Source organism: Eurosta solidaginis, chromosome 3 (genome assembly GCF_040869045.1).
Source record: "Eurosta solidaginis isolate ZX-2024a chromosome 3, ASM4086904v1, whole genome shotgun sequence".
Taxonomy (NCBI): domain Eukaryota; kingdom Metazoa; phylum Arthropoda; class Insecta; order Diptera; family Tephritidae; genus Eurosta; species Eurosta solidaginis.
In genome coordinates this window covers 274517209-274530346 of record NC_090321.1, presented here as the reverse complement: position 1 = coordinate 274530346, position 13138 = coordinate 274517209, and the positions used below count along the sequence as shown (strand labels likewise).

Here is a 13138-nt window from a genome sequence, read left to right as displayed (position 1 = left end):
GTGTATATACAGTAGTAAGGGAAACCGGCTTGCCAAAATTTCAGCACGATATCTTTAACGAATTTTTATTCGCGGTATGCAAATCTTAACAAAGGTGGGCGTTTTCAAAATGTAACCAAATTTCTACTTTGCTTCATAAAGTATTCCACTCTTCAAGTTTCTTCAATCTATCAGTGTTTGGTAATGAATTACTGCATTTTCACCACTTTTCAAAATTTTCTATACGAGCGTTGTAATGTCCGGTTTCGCCAATTCACAATACCATTAAATCCTAGATACCGATAAAGCCTCGGATGAGGATATACCTATCCTGAAGTAAAAAACGAAAGTAGTCAGTGAACATTATAGTTCATTTACCTGAATTTTGTCGGTTAAATCATACCAGTCAGTAAAAGAGGACGGAATTATTGTATAACATAAATCCTGGATTGGAGGACGTCAAACAAAGTCTGGTAGCACTATGGACACATTCAATCTATGTGAGGTCTTTATGGACCGGCCAGTTCAACCTAACCTAACCTACCAGTCAGTCTTTAAGTAGAGTTAATCCCGTTGTTAAAAAACTGAGACCCGAGCTATTATTCCTTTTATAATAAAATTCCTTCAAAGCACAAAGAAAAAATATTACCGGATTTTTAATTTTTACGTACGAAAGAAATTATTAAATCCGGACTTATTTTTAATAACACACAAAATAAGGGTTAATTTTTTACGGACAGAATAAAATTCCGGCCCTACAAGTACGGAACACCTTATCCAAAGAAACGAATTTTTTACTAAAATATTTCTAGATCTGAAACCTGGAATACTTCAAAAGTTTTGTTAATTATACTGCAGTTTTTATTCTAATGAGTCCGAAAAATAAAAAGCATGAAAGATTCGTCATGAAAATTTTACGGGTATATCAGGGATCTCATAAACTTTCATATTGGAATATTTTTTCAACCGGATTTTTGCGACTCGAAAAAAAAACAATGTAAAAAAAAACAATGTAAAAAAATATTTTTATTAACGCTTGTAACCAACGATTTCTGCAAACTTATTGACGTGATTAGTTTGACGAATAGTTACTTATCTCACTTAAACTCAAATTCGACTACCACGTACCGCGCGATCTGCATTAAATCACTTGCTTAAAGAAATCCTATTGGTATTACAAAACGCTAAGGCTATGGTTATATCACATTTAACTTGCACAAATGCACCATTTTGGGAGGAAATGCGACGTATTTAAGCAATGACTAATTTGGCCTGCAAATGCAATCCACTCATACGATCCACATACGCTTTTGGGATTTTCTTACCAAACGAAACTTGGCGTCTTTCAGTGAGATTTACAGCTCCGGCTCATGCTCAATTCTCACGGGAATGCTTTGGATCATTGAGAGACTTGACAAGCAGATGTCGTGAAATTTTCGCACAAGTGAAATGTTATAGGCAGATGTCGCCGCTGTTTTTCATTTAACTCATACGGCGAAAGGCTAAGCAGCGACATCTATTTTTGAAAAATTAGGTATTTTAAAGGCCGCGTTGCCAACCTAAAAAGAAGTAATTAACAAATTATCTGGCTCACAAATTGAACCAGACTTCTATCTGGATTTATCTGGCTCAAATCGTTGTTGTTGCATTTACATGCAAAATTATTTATCTGGCTCAGTATTTTGCCACCGGATGATAGCTAATGACATTTTACAATCTAAATGGGATATCAGAGTTATAAGAAGCCATTTACACGACCTTGTATTAAAAAGTGAAAATTATATCAGAAACTGCTTTGTAATTTTGATATTTTTTCTCTTTTTATACTCAGCTGAGCAGAGCTCACAGAGTTTATTAACTTTGTTCGCATAACGGTAATCCGTAACGGCATAAACTACTCGAGATAGATATAGACTTCTATATATCAAAATGATCTGGGCGAAAAAAGAAATTCATTTAGCCATATCCGTCCGTCCGTCCGCCGTAAACACGATAACTTGAGTAAATTTTGAGGTATCTTGATAAAATTTGGTATGTAGGTTCCCGGGCACTCATCTCAGATCACTATTTAAAATGAAAGAAATCGGACCATAACCACACCCACTTTTTCGATATCGAAAATTTCGAAAAACCGAAAAAGTGCGATAATTCATTACCAAAGACGCCTAAAGCGATGCAGCTTGGTAGGTGGGTTGAAATTGAGAGGTAGAATAGAAAATTAGTAAAATTTGGGACAATGGGCGTGGCACCGCCCACTTTTAAAAGAAGGTAATTTCAAAGTTTTGCAAGCTGTAGTTTGGCAGTCGTTGACGATATCATGACGAAATTTGGCAGGAGCGTTTCTCATATTACTATATGTGTGCTAAGTAAAAATTTGCGAAATAGGATTACGAACACGCCCAAATATTTTTAAAAGTCACATTTTAACAAAAAATTTAAATCGTTACAGTATATAAGTAAATTATGTCAATATTCAACTCCAGTAATGATATGGTGTAACAGAATACAAAAATAAAAGAAAATTTCTTAATGGGCATGGCTCCGCCCTTTTTCATTTAATTCGTCTAGAATACTTTTAATGCCATAAGTCGAACAAAAATTTACCAATCCTTGTGAAATATGGTAGTGGATTAGATTCTAGGACGATAACTGTTTTCTGTGAAAAAGGGCGAAATCGGTTGAAGCCACGCCCAGTTTTTATACACAGTCAACCGTCTGTCCTTCTGCTCGGCCGATAACACGATAACTTGAGCAAAAATCGATATATCTTTACTAAACTTAGTTCACGTATTTATCTGAAGTCACTTTATCTTGGTATAAAAAATGAACGAAATCCGACTATGACCACGCCCACTTTTTCGATATCGAAAATTACGAAAAATGAAAAAAATGCCATAATTCTATACCAGGTATGAAAAGAGAAATGAAACATGGTAATTGAATTGGTTTATTGACGCAAAATATAACTTTAGAAAAGACTTTGTAAAATGGGTGGGTATTAAGTAGAAGAAAATAAAAAAGTTCTGTAGGGCGAAATCGAACGCCCTTGGAATTCTGGCAGGAATACTGTTCGTGGTATTACATATATGAATAAATTAGCGGTACCCGACAGTCCACATTTTGTTCGATATCTCGCAAACGCCTTCACATAAACAACTAAGGGCTACTCCCTTTTAAAACGCTCATTAATACCTATAATTTGTTACCCATATCGTACAAACACATTCTAGAGTCACCTCTGGTCCACCTTTATGGCGATATCCTTAAATGGCGTCCACCTATAGAACTATGGCCCACTCCCTTTTAAAATACTCTTTAATATTTTTCATTTGAAACCCATGTCATACAAACACATTCCAGGGTTACCCTAGGTTAATTTTGCTAAATGGTGATTTTCCCTTATTTTGTCTCCAAAGCTCTAAGCTGAGTATGTCATGTTCGTTTACACCCGAAATTAGCCTTCCTTACTTGTTGTTATTTTAATATTGTTTAATCAATTACGTTTGTGCATTTTATTGTGATGGACTGATGTCTTCGCAGTCGAGTCCAGCAGGAAAGGCTAAGCGTAATGACTCATTTGAAAGTACGCATTTCAAACAACCGTTATCCAATAATGCTTATGGTAACTGCAAAAATATCAGAATTCTACATTCAGTTCATAGTTTCAGTCCAGACCCCATAGAGTTGAACGAACTTTCGAATTGCAATGAAAATGGGGTTTACCATATAAAAACCATAATATTCTTTTTGGAGCTTGCTATTAATTTTTTACATTATTTAAAAGCTTTTCTTAAATAAATTACGTTCTAGAATTTAGTTTTCCTTTATAAGTAGCGCCTCTATTTTGCTCCAACCAGGCATTCAGCAGCGAAGTTAGATCATTTGCATCACTTGATCTTGCTCTCTTCTTATCCAGCATTAAGTTTTCTTCAAATTCCCGAGAGGCTTCAGTGGTTATCACAACAGGTGTAGTAGTGGGTGGAGCTACTGTTGGTGGTGGTCCATAATTCAAACATTCATCGAGAGCATCATAAATTCGCGCTGAACGTTCAAGATATGCGCGCTCTGAAGCATTCGTACACCTGTTAAGATCAATCTCAATATTGATGATTTCCTGGTGTATAATAGAAGCTGCATCGGAAGCATTATTCGAAACAGTATAAATAGTTGATAATGTGTTGGTGGTCTGAAAGTATGAGAGAAGAGGTATATTGTGAGTGCTAATGGCCTGAACTTTTGTTCTTTTGTCACAAAACTATGAAATGTTTTTAAACTTCAGTATGTAATTTGGAAATATCTTTAGCAGAAATACGATTTGTACAGCTGAAGAACCAAAAAAACGCTTTTTATTGTGTAGGGTCTTGTTCTCTGAATAGATAAAAGTTCTGTCATTAACGGTGTCTTTATAAAGAGTGCCCCTAGAGAGGAAAAACCTCCCCTGCTGCAGGCTATAACCAAGCCATGATTACAACTGTTATAAAACGAGCTGTCGTTGATGATCTGTTGGGAATACTTAGCTTCACGGAAAGCCAAATTTAAGATTCGGATAATAAGAGGCTTTCGAAAACTCAAAGTCCAATTGAGTTGCTGTGAAAAAAAGGATAAGTTGTTGTTGTTATGCAAACATTACTCCAGTAGGTTCAGTGAAGCGTTACGGATATTAGCTGTAGGTACTCTGCGGGATATAGAATCGGTACACTTTTCTGTTTATTTATTTTTTTATTTTGTAGAAGGAAGAAATGCGTTTTGCACTGCCAAGTATATTTTAAGCCTCAATGCTGAGCACTCCGAGTGAAGGATTAAAAAAATATCCGCTAAAACCTAGCTTCACACAGTAAGTGCAATTTTTCGTAACTATATTTAGCATTATTTATATGTAGCCAGAAAACATATCGGTATAGAGTCCGCAACGGCCATGACTAATTCTGCGGGGATCGTGCGAAAAACTGAAGCAGTTTGCAGTGCCTCTCTGCTTTGATTGGAGGTGAGCGCGTTTCGGTACTTGCTGTGTTTCGTTGTACCAACCCAAATTTCAGCGTGGTGAAAGAGTTGGGATTCCCTGGTTGAAGCAAGCGACTTCCTTGTGCATGGCTTTGGACCTGCTATATTAACTATAAATCTAAAACTATAAACTATAAAACGCGATAAGAGTGCGCAGCTCTCTCACATGCTCCCCGAATGTGCTTCAAAAAGGTTAGTTTACTTTCTAACCTTACCCTCCAAATATATCATTGTAGTGCGTGTTTGTATTTGCTGGTACCCAACTGTCATTATTCAGATATCAGAGTCTGCTTCCGAGTGAGGATAACCGTTTTTATTTTTTTATTTTTTTTAGATGAAGGAATTATAAGCTATACATTCATTTACTTTGGGCATGACCTGGTTTATTTTAAGCTGGCCCAGCTCACGGTTGTCGCTGTTGTTGTAGTGATAAGGCTTTGGGGAGTGTTATCGATGTAATGGTCCTTTGCCGGATACAGATCCGGTACGCTCCGGTAGCACAGCACCATTAAGGTTCTATCCCGACCATCTCGGGAACGATTTATATGGCCAAATTAAACTTTCAGTCCGTACCTCCCTCCCCACCCCCAAGTTCTATGAGGAGCTGGGTTCGCCAGAGCCTCGTCTGTTAGAGAAACGGAATTCGCCGCTCGAAGGTGAGGTTTGGAGAAGCTATATATTGCATACAGGCATACCTATCGCGGGTATATTTTAGCCCCCTAACCCGCTCGGGTCCCAGCTCACCGTCACGTGCTGTTATGACAGCTGCATTGACTAAGGTGCTCTGTGCTGGCGATGCATTTGAAAGGGATGAAGAAGGTGATTTGTGGCATTCCCAAACGAGAACTCTTGGAAATAATACTCAAAAGATCTAGATCTAGTACTAAGTCCTGGGGTGATCCGTCTTTGTTTGACAGTAAGTGGTTTCGTACGTGAGATATCTATTTCTCAGCTAAATTCTTAAAATTTCCAGCACATATTGTGGTACCTTGAAAGGGTATTCTAGTACCTAAAGCATGTTGTCCAACCAAGTTGAGTTAAAAGAATTTTTGATATTCAGCGGGACCAGTAAGACTATCGGACTTCCTCTGCAGGACGCTGACTCAACTTTCCTGACTGCATCTAAACTTATGCTATGTCGTCTGTATAGAGTAGCCTTTTCCGAAGCCTTGCTGCCAATGAGAATATCCATCCCCGTTCATTACTGCTCCCGTGAGGCTTTGTTTAAGGAAGCTCTCCATCGATCAGATGATAAAGAGTTCTGCTACTTGCCTGACTGTCTGGTAAACTACTTTTTTTCTTCTCGAACTATCGAGTCTGTGCATCTAAGTTGCCTCTAATGACGTGCATGCCTTACTGCTACTAGATTATAAGCCCATTAACCCGCTGAATATCAATAAGGCAATCAAATGTTTCAGAAAACGTTTTTTAAGACAGGTGTGCTTCTATGAAGCCTTAAACTAGGACTACGATAATTTTTATAAAAAGCAGTTCAATGTCGTGTGTATCCCAAAGCAAACTGTATGATCAAATAAAAAACTGACTTTTAGTCATGTGGCTTTTACGGACTTATTTTTGCGAACTTTGAAGTTTAATCAGATACAGATGTATGAATGGCGGAATCATACCGATATTATTTAGATACTCGAGTCTTCGAGAGGAGGTCATCGGAAAACGTATTTAGGGCGTCGTTTTGAAAAAGATGACTTTCATTAAGAATGAACGCTTGATTTTATCGGCCTTACGCAGACATGCGGATAATTCATAAAATTAATGAAGGCGGCTAGGGCACAAAAATTATATATATGGCTACTTACTAGCAGTGTAATAATGGAGTTGGGTCTGACACAAAATTACAGATCTGGAATAGTTTCGGTCTAAACACTTTCTTGGGCTGAAGGGATAATATATCCCCTCAAGTTCATGGCTACTGCAACACAGCATAATACTAAAGCATTGATGCCTACAAATTGTGGTTAAATCAATCTTTTATACTCACCAGTGCACTGAAGCAATCGATAGAAGTTAATGCATCATTTATGGCATCACAGCTCTGTATATAATTACAAACACCCGCTGCATCGGTAGAGAGATTCTTTAGTTCTTGGCTTGCTCTATCGAGTGTAATGTTTCGCGCATCCTCTGCAGTGTCCAAACACTTTTGATACTCCTCTGCCCACTGATCGGATGATGCTTGCAATAATGGTAAATACAAATTAAAACACTGCATGGATGCTGAAGATGAAGTAGCTCTTGGGCTTTTGAGTAAAAAACTTGCTAACGATGCATCAGCACGGGCTGTAACGTGATTTTTTGTTGGCAACATAGCAGCGCACTGTGTATAGTAAAAAACAAATTAACACATATATAATTATTTGTATGGATTATTTCAAACACTAACCATTGTGGCCAAACCTGCGCTCACAATAAGAATGACAAATTTTAACATTTTTTGCTATAATTTTTGATTTTGTTTTAAAACGCAATAAATGCTTTCGTTATCCCTAAATCAGTTGCGTAGAATCACAAAACTGATAATTTATTATGTCATAAACGCTTGCTATTTTGCGCTCAACTAAATTTTTCAAAATGTTACAATCATTTTATATTTATTGCAATATATGCATTTTGCACAATTCCTTATCAAAAATATCGACACTTTTAATGAGTAAATAATTTAGCCAATATCACCTCTGATTATTATTTGTTTTTGATAAGGGTCTTTCATACAAACTTTGGTGGAGAGGAAAGAGGTGATTGCCGCACAAGTAGTCCAACAAATTTTAAAACTAAATTATTAGATATAGTATATGCTGAATGAGGCTACTTGTTACCACTTATAATTCACATGGGCGTATTTCAAATCACTGACCTCCCTAATTTGAGGCGGATCGTTATATTGATTGCTCCTGATAAGTCCCGGTTTTTCAGTAGTTGACTGATCTAGGTTAGGTTAGGTTAGGTTAAGAGGCAGTGCGTGTGTGTTACCCACACCTCCCTCGGAGACATTTTTGCGCATTGTGAGTGTCCTCAGTAAGTATAGGCTAGCGGCGAATTCGTTTAGCCCCATTACCTCCTAGTGGTCCTCAACGAACCACTTGTTTTCCCTGATGAACCTAAGAAGAATTGAGACGTCGACCTTCCAAATCTCTGCAAAGCTGTCGAAGAAGCGTGAGCCCAGAAATCTGAACCTTCTGCTCTGAAGCGACTCCTCTTCTTCCAAATCCTGACAGCTTCTGCAGAGTGAGCACGTTGGTATTCGCCACCATCGGCGCATTGGTGCGATAGCACAATGACCGGTGATGACACCCGCAAGTACCCTAACCGCATATTTTTTCAGTTTGAGAAGGAAGCTGGTGCCTTTGCTATCCAAGCATGGCCATAAGGACATTGAAACTTCGCAGACAGTGCGTTGCCCTGTTCATATATTCGTCGCTTCTCCCTAGGAGATAACTCAGCGGCGGTCGGACGGAGCTTTCCACCTCACTTATGTCTAAGTTGGCACCTTTCCTAGCCATCTCGTCTGCGAGTTCATTCCCTTCAATGCCGCTGTGCCCAGGGAAGCAGCAAAGCGAGACATTGAGCTGGCTTATAGAAGCCAGAGAGGCTCTATACCTTCGCACGATGTCCGATTTTATCATGTTGGACTCTAATGCCCTTAAGGCGGCTTTACTTTCAAACAAAGATTGTTACGTCGGTGTTGGAGACCGCACTATCTTGGAGCAGCTTTGCCACTTTGTCTATGGCATAGACCTCGGCTTGGAATACACTGCATGCGTGCTAAGTTTAAACAAAGTTTGCTTAGACTCCAGTCAAATTTAAACTCCACTTAAATTACAACGCAATTTTTCAGTCACAGTTTAAAGCCGCCTTTGGTGTAGGCTTGTACGGCAACATCGGTCTTATGTTATCTAGATACGGCAACAGCTGGATGATGGAAAAAATATTTCACAACCCTTAAAGAAATATATATCTAGTTCTAGATTCCTCATCAATATAGGGCGTTGATCATAAAAGCGTGAGCGCGTAAAATTTTTAAAATATGAGCGTAGCATAACTTGATTAAGGTTCAATTGGTCATAATTATACATGTATGAAAATATCATTTGTAAGGATATGAGCGGTTGGACAATCAATAGAAATTCGACGCGGCCCACGCTTTATTTATTTGCATGATCAAATGCCTAGATTGATGAGGAATGTGATGACTAGTGCGTAGGAACTGAGTAATTATTTTCTAGCTTTAGCATTATTATTATTTAATGTAAGTATTGCTTGCAATAAAACAAATACGTGTTTATTGAATATCTCGATCCCTGTGCCACCTCTCGGCGATTTTTTACATGGGTCGCTTTCTATTTGAGTGTGCAATATGTATTTCAAATTTAAGCCAAATCGGAACAAAAATACGATTTTTTTAAACTATATTCCAATTTTCGAGCTTGTAGCTTATCGGGAAGTTACTTAAATTTCAATTACAGAATTCGTAAAACACAGGGTCAAGCTAACCAAAACCATTTAATAAGGAAAGCGGTCTCGTTACCTACAAATATAATAATTTTGCCTAGCGCTTGGCGACTTAAAAGTTAGAAATGAAGAGTGCAACATGAGGGTAACATTTTTTCCAGAAAGGAAAACACCATATGTGTGTTACTGAATTAAGTTAATTCAACTAACCTACCCATATTGGTTACATTATCAGTAAAATGCGATGAGAAATTTTCAAAATTATGAAGAAACTAGCAGACCCGGCAGTCGTTGTTCTGCCCTAAATTTTTTCTGTCTGCATACATTTTAATAAGCTTTTTCCATCTAACTTTTCCCTCCCCCTTCTACACTTTTTCCTAATATTTTTATTCACTCTTCCCTCCGTCTTTTTCGCTTCATCTATCTCCACCTTCGTCTCATTCTATCTCTTTCTCAGTCTCCTTCTCTCTTTTCTCTTCTCTCAAGTTTTTCTCATTCTTCTGCATCCCTTATTGCCAGTCCCAGAGGGTGGAATGTATTTTGTTCCAGTCCCATTCCGAGTCTCAGTCCCAGTCCCACTCCGACTCTCAGTCTCAGTCTTAATCCCAGTCCTAGTCTTAATCCCTGTCCCAGTCCGTCTTTGTTCTACTTCCCGAAAAAAACATCGTAGATACTAATATAGGCAAATTTATATACCAAATTTCAGGCAAATGAAATAGGACGTAAGTAAATATGTATGTGGGTATTATTAATTCATGTCTTTATTTCGGCTTTGCATGCATATTTATCAGTTTTGCCAGGTTGACGCGACTAAATCGAATATCACAATGAAAATAAGTTTAAAGATCTCAGCAACAGCTTCCATTTGATATCCATAATACACACACATTCTAGGGGTATCCGGGTCCATGTTTTGGCCTATACCTCGAGACCCTAGTCACCCAGCGGTGTAAAACTTACTATGTACTAAAGCACTTATCAACAGCTTCAATTTGATACCCATAATTAAAAACCCTGTCTAGGCGTTCACGGGGCCACGTTTTGGCCTATATCTGGATACCCTAGTCACCCAGGGGTATGAAAATTACCCTCTTCTAAAGCACTCATCAACAGCTTTCATTTGTTATCCATATTCTATAAACAGATTCTAGGGGTACCAGGGATGATGGCGCTGTATATGGAAAATGATTTTATCTGTTTTCCTGCTTTTCTCTTGAAATTTTTGCTGAATTTTCTTTGCTATAAACCTCACTGAGCCCGAGACCTTTCCAACGAATGCAAAATCGTGGAAATCGGTTTGTGCGTTCTGGAGTCATAGCGTCAGGAAGGAAAACCCGACCTATTTTTATATTATAGATAAAATGCTATAAAAATTATCTAATGCTTAACAAGGTTAGCAGCAACTAGAATCAACAAACAGTTGGTACTAGAAGCATAGCTACGTACGAATAATTACTTCAATCTTCATCGGCGCCGTTAAACAAAGTTGGGGTAAATATTAAATCCTGCATGTATGGAAAGAAACTGTAATTTTGGTGAAACTAGCTTTGCGTCGTACTCCTCTTAATTTTTCCAACAAATTTGTGGGACGGTACCTACATGTTTTACCCCGACTCGGAAATACATTCGGATTGTTTGTCGACTCACGGCCATGGAGCGACCCCGATTGCAAAAACCTTCTTTCTAATCGAAATTCTAAATTTTTAATATTTATTTTCCCGGGAATTAAACCCAGGATCTTAGGTGTGGTAGGCGAAGCACGCTTCCATCCACCTTGGCGGCCGCCAATTGCGTACACGGAGAAAATTTGCGGATGTAAAATTTAAGCAAATTTTATACCAGCATTTTTCATCATGTACAGCTCGATTGTTAAACAGTTATCAATTTTTACTGTTATCTTACACAATAACAAAACACTTTGAATGAAAAATTCTTAGAACTCGGTATATTTTTTCTTTTAGGTATGGAAGCGCATGATGAGTACATTCCTCTCAGGAGATGAGTGCAAATTCTTAAAAACGCAAATTAATTTAAATGGCAATGTTTAACTTTCAGTTGTTCATAAATTTGTTCTTTTGTGCGACTTGATTGCTAATTAATTTTCTTGTTGTAAATTTTATATTATTATCGAACTGCATTGTACTTCCGGCTTTCTAGCGCTCGAAGAAATTACAGTCAGAAGCAATATATATTTATTTATTTACCCAATCTATGAATACAAATGGGTGGGGAGCTGTAGCCAACCGATAACTAATGAAAGAGGTGGAAAGTGTCCGGATGCCCTTGGAATCGGCGGGCAGGCGGCGGAACGGGTGAATGGTGAATTGTTGACGGACGTTTTAATGTTAATGATGTAATCGGTGTACGGTGATCGGGTTTCGGTGAACGGTGTATCGGTTGATGTTGATGGGGTTTGGAGTGGTATCTAACCGAACAGTCGAGGAGGGTTGCGATGGTTGGATAGGCGGTTGGTGCTGGCGATGGCGAATAAGTGCATTGATTCCAAGCAAAAGGAGTTTGGTGGAAGCGATACCCGGCGAATTGTAGTTGAAACTAGGGAGAAGGACTGGTGAATCGGTGATAACGAAAACATGGATCGATTTCCAAGTAACCGTTGATGGGTGAAATCGATATCCGGCGAATCGGAGATGACGATTCGGTAGGTTTGAGGCCAGTGGATCGGTGACGACCAGTCACCTGATCGATTCCCAAGCAACCGGTAGTTGCCGAAATCGATACCCCACGAGTCGCAGAAGAGGAGTGGGTAGTTTAGTACATGCCGGTGGATAGGATTGGTGAGTCAGCGAAGAGCAGACGACGAATTGGTTGATCGATTTTCAAGAACGAAGTTCCTTCACACCCACTCCGGACACACCAAATGTGGTTGGACGACCGAGGTCACCTACTGGTCAAAAGTTGCGGAGTTGTGGAAGATAAGGGAATTACATCTGTTCCTTCTATGTTCTGTCAAAACTGCTTTTAGTTAATTGCAATTCCCAAATTTATAGTAAGGTGATGAAACTTGGTGAGTGGATTAACTTTATAACGCCAAAATAGAAGTTTAGTAAAATTTAAAAAATAAGTGTGCCACCGTCCATCTTTAGTACATAATAAAATTTAAAACTTTGCAAGGCGTAAATCGGAAGCACTCGGTATTATTATACTCAGTTGAGCAGAGCTCACAGAGTATATTAACTTTGATTGGATAAGGGTTGGTTGTACAGGTATAAAGAAATCGAGATAGATATAGACTTCCATATATCAAAATCATCAGTATCGAAAAAAAATTCGATTGAGCCATGTCCGTCCGTCCGTCCGTCTGTCCGTAAACACGATAACATGAGTAAATTTTGAGGTATCTTGATGAAATTTGGTATGTAGGTTTCTGGTCACTCATCTCAGATCGCTATTTAAAATGAATGATATCGGACAATAACCACGCCCACTTTTTCGATATCGAAAAAACGGATTAAGCGATGAAACTTGGTAGGTGAGTTGAACTTATGACGCAAAATAGAAAACAAGTAAAATTTTGGACAATGGGCGTGGCACCGCCCACTTTTAAAAGAAGGTAATTTAGAAGTTTTGCAAGCTGTAATTTGGCAGTCGTTGAAGATATCATGATGAAATTTGGCAGGAACGTTACCCATATTACTATATGTCTGCTTAATAAAAATTAGCAAAATCGGAG

General features: G+C 38.3%; 1 protein-coding gene across 1 annotated transcript; it reads right to left on the bottom strand.

Moving 5' to 3' along the window:
* Positions 1 to 3720: 3720 nt before the first annotated feature.
* LOC137245604 (protein TsetseEP-like) lies at positions 3721 to 7575 on the bottom strand. Its single transcript, XM_067776530.1, has 3 exons — positions 7382 to 7575; positions 6980 to 7315; positions 3721 to 4165 (listed from the first exon to the last, which is right to left on the bottom strand). Exons 1-3 carry the CDS (start codon positions 7427 to 7429, stop codon positions 3779 to 3781), a joined length of 771 nt encoding a protein of 256 aa, XP_067632631.1. The 5' UTR covers positions 7430 to 7575; the 3' UTR covers positions 3721 to 3778.
* Between the last annotated feature and the right edge of the window lie 5563 nt (positions 7576 to 13138).

Bases quoted from the DNA above. Each gene is read 5' to 3' on its own strand.
- LOC137245604 (XM_067776530.1), bottom strand. From the start codon at position 7,429: ATGTTAAAATTTGTCATTCTTATTGTGAGCGCAGGTTTGGCCACAATG. The intron at 7,316-7,381 runs GTTAGTGTTTGA...TACTATACACAG, and splicing joins GCGCAGGTTTGGCCACAATG to TGCGCTGCTATGTTGCCAAC. The intron at 4,166-6,979 runs GTGAGTATAAAA...TCATACTTTCAG, and splicing joins TCGATTGCTTCAGTGCACTG to ACCACCAACACATTATCAAC.